This window comes from Salvelinus fontinalis, chromosome 19 (assembly GCF_029448725.1).
Source record: "Salvelinus fontinalis isolate EN_2023a chromosome 19, ASM2944872v1, whole genome shotgun sequence".
In the NCBI taxonomy this organism is placed as follows: domain Eukaryota; kingdom Metazoa; phylum Chordata; class Actinopteri; order Salmoniformes; family Salmonidae; genus Salvelinus; species Salvelinus fontinalis.
The window spans coordinates 25,732,766-25,739,630 of NC_074683.1; the positions used below are offsets into that span (position 1 = coordinate 25,732,766).

The 6,865-nt window shown below is 41.6% G+C and overlaps 1 protein-coding gene across 2 annotated transcripts in view; it reads left to right on the forward strand.

Moving 5' to 3' along the window:
- LOC129816553 (coiled-coil domain-containing protein 141-like) overlaps positions 1 to 6,608 on the forward strand; it is a 43,642-nt gene extending 37,034 nt beyond the window's left edge. The window contains exons 18-26 of one of the 2 annotated variants that reach the window (XM_055871141.1): positions 399 to 539; positions 690 to 887; positions 1,080 to 1,263; positions 1,476 to 1,588; positions 1,683 to 1,814; positions 2,000 to 2,184; positions 3,738 to 4,071; positions 4,229 to 5,148; positions 5,794 to 6,608. In XM_055871141.1, coding sequence (XP_055727116.1) covers positions 399 to 539; positions 690 to 887; positions 1,080 to 1,263; positions 1,476 to 1,588; positions 1,683 to 1,814; positions 2,000 to 2,184; positions 3,738 to 4,071; positions 4,229 to 5,148; positions 5,794 to 6,079 — 2,493 coding nt within the window. In that variant the 3' untranslated portion in view covers positions 6,080 to 6,608. Of the gene's footprint in view, positions 1 to 398; positions 540 to 689; positions 888 to 1,079; positions 1,264 to 1,475; positions 1,589 to 1,682; positions 1,815 to 1,996; positions 2,185 to 3,737; positions 4,072 to 4,228; positions 5,149 to 5,793 lie in introns of both variants that reach the window. The other variant, XM_055871140.1, reaches the window with a different exon arrangement.
- Positions 6,609 to 6,865: the final 257 nt, after the last annotated feature.

A 6,865-nucleotide genomic window follows, 5' to 3' on the forward strand; every position in this document is an offset into this window, starting at 1 on the left:
GCAGAAGTCCGTCGGCTGGTACAGAAATGGCCCTACTGTATAAATCACGTCTCCAGTCTTAGCCAATAAATGCACCAAAATAATCCTTACACTGACTGAATCTGAATCCAACCCTGCTCTGCTACACTGTTCTGTTTTCCTGCCAAGATAGGATACCCTAACCCAGCCACCCTCCCCCGCCTTCATATCTCTGGTGGTGCTGTTAGATGGTACATGTTCAATGTTCTGTAACTGTATCAAAGGGAGTGAATTACAATGGATTTAGATGTCAACGCAGATAAGAAACACAGGATGATGATGATGAAGATATGAGGCTTTTATGTCTTAACTGATTTAAATGTTTTGTATTCGGATTGAAAACATTAGTTATTAATAGATCATGATTGTTTTCATTTCAGCTGAGAAAGTCATTCAAGGACCTCAAGAAGAAATTCAACAACTTGAAGTTCAATTATATGAAGAAAAACGACGAGTCATGGAACCTGAAAGCAGTGAAAAACCAAATCCAGCAGATAGAGATTTATGTTGAAAAGTTACAGGTGAGACACACCCTGTTTGCTACAACAACAACAACAACATCACATTTCCCTCATTCCCTGCTGTTCAATGGATTTCAAATTATGCCTAGGTCATGCATATTTTGTTTGCCTCTTTCTCTTTCTATCTTAATTCTTTCTCTCTTGATCCAGATATTGCAGAAACAGATGCAGGTATTTACAGTCAAAGTGACTTCCAGCACAGAGAGGCATCTAATAGGCAATAGCCCCAGAGAGATAGAGGATGCTGTGAATGAGCTACAGAGACAGCTGGGGGACTTTGACAAGACTGTGGAGGAGTACAAGCAGAATCTGGACATGAGCATAAGGCTGCAGCAAGCCATGGATGAGGTGTGGATGGAGAACTTAAGACAAATAGTTTACCCTCTACTTGCCAATTGTGGAGAAAAAAAATGTTGGAGAAAAAATTCAACCAACATCTTGTCAGAAAGCATCATAAAACTCAAGTAATTGGATATAGCATATTTTGTGTTTGCCTCTTATCTCTTATCTGCTGCAATTTTTTCTGCTTTTGAATTTCAGTATAACTTCTGGTGTGATGAAGCAAGTGCTACAATTGTGAGAGTAGGGAAGTACTCTTCCCAGTGTAAGACCAGGGAAGCAGTGTCTATTCTATACAAGCAGTTTGAGAAGTTTGTTTGGCCCACTGTGTCCCAGCAAGAGGAGAGGATCAGCCAAATCACAGAACTGGCTGTCCGTCTGCATGGTAAGGAAACAGACCACACACAATAAACCACCATCTTGACTTTAGACAGAATTCTTATGGTCAGCTTTTTGGGAGTAAGGAAAAGTATGCCTACATAAAGCGGACCAAAAATGCTATTGCAAAATGTGGGGGGACATGTCCCCCTGTCCTTATTGGAAGTCACGCCCATGACACTGGCATTGAGGACTGTATGAACTGTTTTTAATGTACAGGTGCTGAGGAGGGAAATAAGTATACGGAGAAAACTGTCACCAGACACAATGAGTTAGTGGAATCGATAAAGGAACTATCTAATGGATTGATGGATTTGGAGGCTAAACTACAGGTACGATGAAAAAAGCTTTTTTGCCTGGTTATTTTCCTCAGATATTTTAATAGAAAATGCCTCTTGAAAATATGTGATTGTTCTCTAATTTCAGACTGAGGCTTTGAAGCATGAGCCTGAAATAAAAGAATTGGATAATGACATACAAGAGGAAAACAAACAAGAGAAAAAATCTAACCAAGAAATAGGGAAAGCTGAGATGTACCCCCAGGAGTCTCTTGATGTGGTATGTTTATTGATAAGGAAATGGTACACCATTTTGTTGGCTTCAATGGGTTTTGGATCCCACTTCTGAAACCATCTGTAATCTGTCAAAATATATATACATATTTTCAGTCTCACAGTTTATCATACTGTGTGAAATGTGTGTTTCATTTATTTTTTGGACATTATAATGTATGATTTCAGCAGTCTGAGCTGAAAGAAACTGGACACACTCCCGAACTAACCATGGGATTGAATGGGAAAGAGGTACCCATCAAAATAATTGAAAACACAAGAAGCAAGAAACCTCAAATCCGCAAAACAAGGAGCCAGGAACTACCAGATAAACTCCACCCACAACATCACAACAAAGTGTTATCAGAGCAGAGCAGGTACCTTCAACCACCACCACTATCTACACGTACATCTTCCACTCACTCACAACCCATGCTTGCACACACACACACACACACAGGGCCGTGCACAGCCCTTTCAGGGGACAGGTGTTAACGGGCATCCACATGAGCATAGGAATATTTATTTATGCAACAAACATATTACTTTAGTGCCTTGCTGCAAACAGGATACATGTTTTGGAATATTTTTATTCTGTACAGGCTTCCCTCTTTTCACTCTGTCAATTAAGTTTGTATTGTGGAGTAACTACAATGTTGTTGATCCATCCTCAGTTTTCTACTATCACAGCCATTTAACTCTGTAACTGTTTTAAAGTCACCATTGGTGTCATGGTGAAAACCCTGAGCGGTTTCCTTCCTCTCCGGCAACTGAGTTAGGAAGGACGCCTGTATATTTGTAGTGATTGAGTGTATTGATACACAATCCAAAATGTAATTAATACATTCACCATGCTCAAAGGGATATTCAATGTCTGAAAATAGTATAATGCACAAGGTGCAATTTCGAAATTGAGTAGTTTTACTCTTGTCTTGTCAGTCATTGCATACCTTAGAGAGCTATTTATAACTTTTATAACTAAGTTTTTTAGCCCATAGATTTTGTTGTAATGTTTGAGTCACTCAAATATCACATGAATAAACATTAGGCATGGCAAAATATGTAGAATTGCAAGAAAATGTGCTTTAAAACTGCAACATTTTCTCTGTACCCCATGACAAAATGTGTACAATTATAGGAAATAAGCTTTAAACCTGCAACATTCTCTTCACCAACAAGAAGGGTGTGAACAGTTTGTGTCATGAACAGTGCTTGTGCCCATAGAAATAGACATGGCGGGAGAGTGGGATGTTCCCCAATGCTGGAAGGGGGGCCTGAGTGAAAAAAGAGAACCCCTGGTCTAGACTATCTGTGTTGCTGCTGCTGACTGAGGAAGGGATGGAGTTGGTTCGGAGCAAGTGTCGTTGATGCAGCCTATCTACTCTCTTTCTGCCTCTGTTTTGCGTGTATCAGTCAACCAGACCGAATATTGATGATGTTAATCAAATGTTATGCTTCTGTAGCAGTACTGTTGATATTTACTAACTAGGTAGCTTGAACGTTGACTGCATCTCAAGCCATGCATGTTTGGATACCGGGCTGGATACCGGGTTTACGCAAGCTCTGTACAGGGCAGACCAACAAGTGCAACCAACGAACATGGTGTGAATGTGGGAGTGGCGAACTTGATGACGTTGCGACAACTTGCAGGCAACAATGACAAAACTTTATAAAAAATATGATACTTATACCACCACCCAAAAGGGCAGTTGGCGAGTGGGACGGCAAAGGGGCATGTGCTGGAAACAGGTTGACTCCTATCGGTGCACGTGCCTGAACACACACACACACACACACACAGAATCCTCTCCCCTTACCTTTTTTTGTTTTGTTGATGTTCTTTTTTGGTTTATTATGTTTCTTCGTAACTATTATAAATAGAAAACGTGAAAACGCTATATAAACCCATGTATTATTATAATTATCATAGGTATCATACCCAGGAGTTGTGCTCGGAGACCAGCAGAGTGGAGACTATTACCAGCAGGTTGACAATGGAGCGAAAAGAGCAGCTGAGCACCTCTTTCTCATGTACACACACCTTCAACCTGTCCTGTTCACCGCTGGAGAGGGACAGGAAAGTCCATGCGCTCAACCAGGCAGGGATCAAGTCTCTGGTCACCCCTCCTCCTACTATTCCTCCTCCTCCTGCCTTCGCTTCGGCTCCCAGCTTCTCTGATATCCATAGAGAGTTCCAGAAGAAGGAGAGACAGGGCCCTGCTCAGAGGAACTTCCCTGGGTTTCATACTTCTAATACTGATCAGGTTGGTCTTCTTAAGTCCTCAAACAATTGGTTTCCCCTGTTTTTCATTTCCTCAAGTCCTTGTTGTTTTTAACTGAGGTATTATCATGACTTATTAATATACTTCACTACTACTGGGGTTTTGACCTCTCTCTGATTGTTTTTTCTAATCCTTACAGGGTGAGCCTTTCCCCCAAGATGCATCACTCCTGCTGCCGCCCGCAGGTGGTCTGACGGAGGGGAACCTTCAGCGGCATAACCTCATGACAGAAGAGTCCCTGTCCAACGACGAATATGAGTGCACTTCCCCCGACGACATCTCCCTGCCCCCGCTTTCCGAGACCCCAGAGTCCAACATCGTCCTATCAGAGAATGACCTGGACCTGGATGGTTTCTGTCTCAGCTCCCAGTCCCACACCATTCACATCAACCAGTACAGCCACCAGTTCCACTCCACACATAATGATTACAGCAACAGCCAGAGCCAACAGAGGATCAGAGAGCAGACTGTAAGCTGTCCCTCTCCTACAGTGGGCCTTAACACCAAGTTCAGAGCAGAGTCCTCTTCTTTCGTCCACAGCCCCCTGACTGTCCCAGCACCAAGCCTGGTCTCAAACATACTCTCCAATATTCTGAAAAGCAGGGGCATCCCCAACCTTCCAAACTCCAACCTCCCAAATCTCCCACCGGTCGCCCCCCTAGGCCTAAACGAGTGCCACCAGACCGTGTATTCCGTGCATGAGAGCTCTGTCACAGAGATGCAGGAGAATGTGCATGACCCTAGCACCATGATGGTTCGAGGAGCTGCCTTCCCCGCTGCTGCTGCCGCTAGCACTCTTAACACGCATGCTACCCCCTCCCCATTAACCACCACAGCAGTCACACTCACAGACCAGGGCCAAGACCCAGACCTCTGCAATCCCACAGCCATCAGAGAAGAGATCAGGCTGCCTGGTACCAGCTGTTCCATGGGGAGCACCCTAGCAGGCCAGGGCCCTCCTCACTTCTCCAAACTACTGTCTAGTCCCACAATTATGGAGAGGTCGCCTGTGACCCTGGAAGTGGAGGTCACTGGATTTCCAGAGCCTACTTTAACATGGTGGGTAGCTCATAGGCTTTAGTCATTCATTAACATAGAATCTGCATCTGAAATGGCATCCTATTCCCTATGTTGTGCACTACTTTTGACCAGAAGTAGTGCACTCTAAAGGGTATAGGTCAGGGTGTCATTTCTGACACAGATGGAGTATTGGTGCAAGTAGAAATGGAACAGTAGAACTTCATTATTTTAATAAAATCTGTATTATTTTTACTCTTCATAAGCATGACAAGTCTGGTTACAGTAGTATTAACAGTCACTGCTTTTTGTGTTGGGGATATTTTATTAACCAATTCCAAAAGGATCATTCAGGTGGAGAGAAAAGGACACATTGAGAAATGATAAGATAGATTTCTAAACTGCATTAAGTAGTGTTAAATCTGAATCCCAAGTCATGTTTTGTGTGGATAACATAATATGTATTTATTTGACTAAAATCCTTTACTGTTGACTTATCCAACCTTTTGTTTTGATTCCTGTTTAAGAACACAACTTTGATAACACGTTTGATCATTAATGGCACGTTCTAATTGTAAATAATCTAGTTGTTTTGATTGATTGTGCTTCAGCTCACCCTTTGATAAATAGGAATGTGATTTGTGTTTTTCTTGTTGTGATTGTGTGATAATTGACTTCTTGCTTTAGGTTCAAGAATGGAGAGAAATTGACCAATGATGAGCACATAGAACTGTCCCAAAAAGAAGGCAAACATGCATTGTTTATACAGAAAGTCACTGAGGCCGACGCAGGTCTCTATGTGTGCCGGGCCGTCAACTCAAGTGGCACCCTGTCCTCTAGCGCCGCCCTTCAGGTGAATGCAGGTAACAACAGATGTCCCGATCCCAACTGCCCTCTTCTCAAGCTGAACTGGCACACTTGTTTTGTCACTCTGTGTTTTCTCCTGTATCTCCTGTACCTACTGCTATTATGAAGAAAGAAACAAATATATTAAGCTTTTTACTGCCAGTACCTTTTCCACTCTCACTATAATGGGAAGTAGTGTTGACTTTGAACAGTAGTACACTGGATAACCCTAACTTCAACTGTATGGATGCATGCGGTGTCATCTCCAAACCTGGACACCACCACCACCCTATTACACCCAAAACCACCTGTGTGTATGAATGTCGGGTTAATTTATTTTGTAGATTTGTATTTAATCTCTGCGTAAAAGTATTATCTCAATTAATTTATATCTCAACTAAAGTCGGTATCTCCTTCGTATACTTTTGTCTAGAAAGTCAGTGCATTGAGTCTGTGCCTCCATGACTAAAATGGTTTGCAATTACAGAATCAAGGTATTAATTTACTAATAAAATGCTAAAATCAGTAATTTAGCCAATTTCTCTTTTATTGTATTACGCCCATCCTAAACTTCAAAGCTCAGAGATTAGATGGTAAATTGTTTCAGCCAAATGACCTTATTAAATGTATTTTAAATAAAGTAATGCAGATTCCGAGTCAAAAGTTTCATGAATTGTTTGTGCTCCCTCTACTACCATCTTGTTATATCAGTTGTATGGTTCTACAGTTTAATGGTAATGTAAGATGCACATTTATAAAATGATCTATCAGATAATTTTTGGCTGTTTTTGTATTTCACTTTATCACTTCACCCCCCCCCCCACTCTAAAATCAAAATACACTTAATTAAGGGAAACATTACTTTTTAATTATTTGAAGATTTACATAATTTATTTACCAATTGACTATAGCT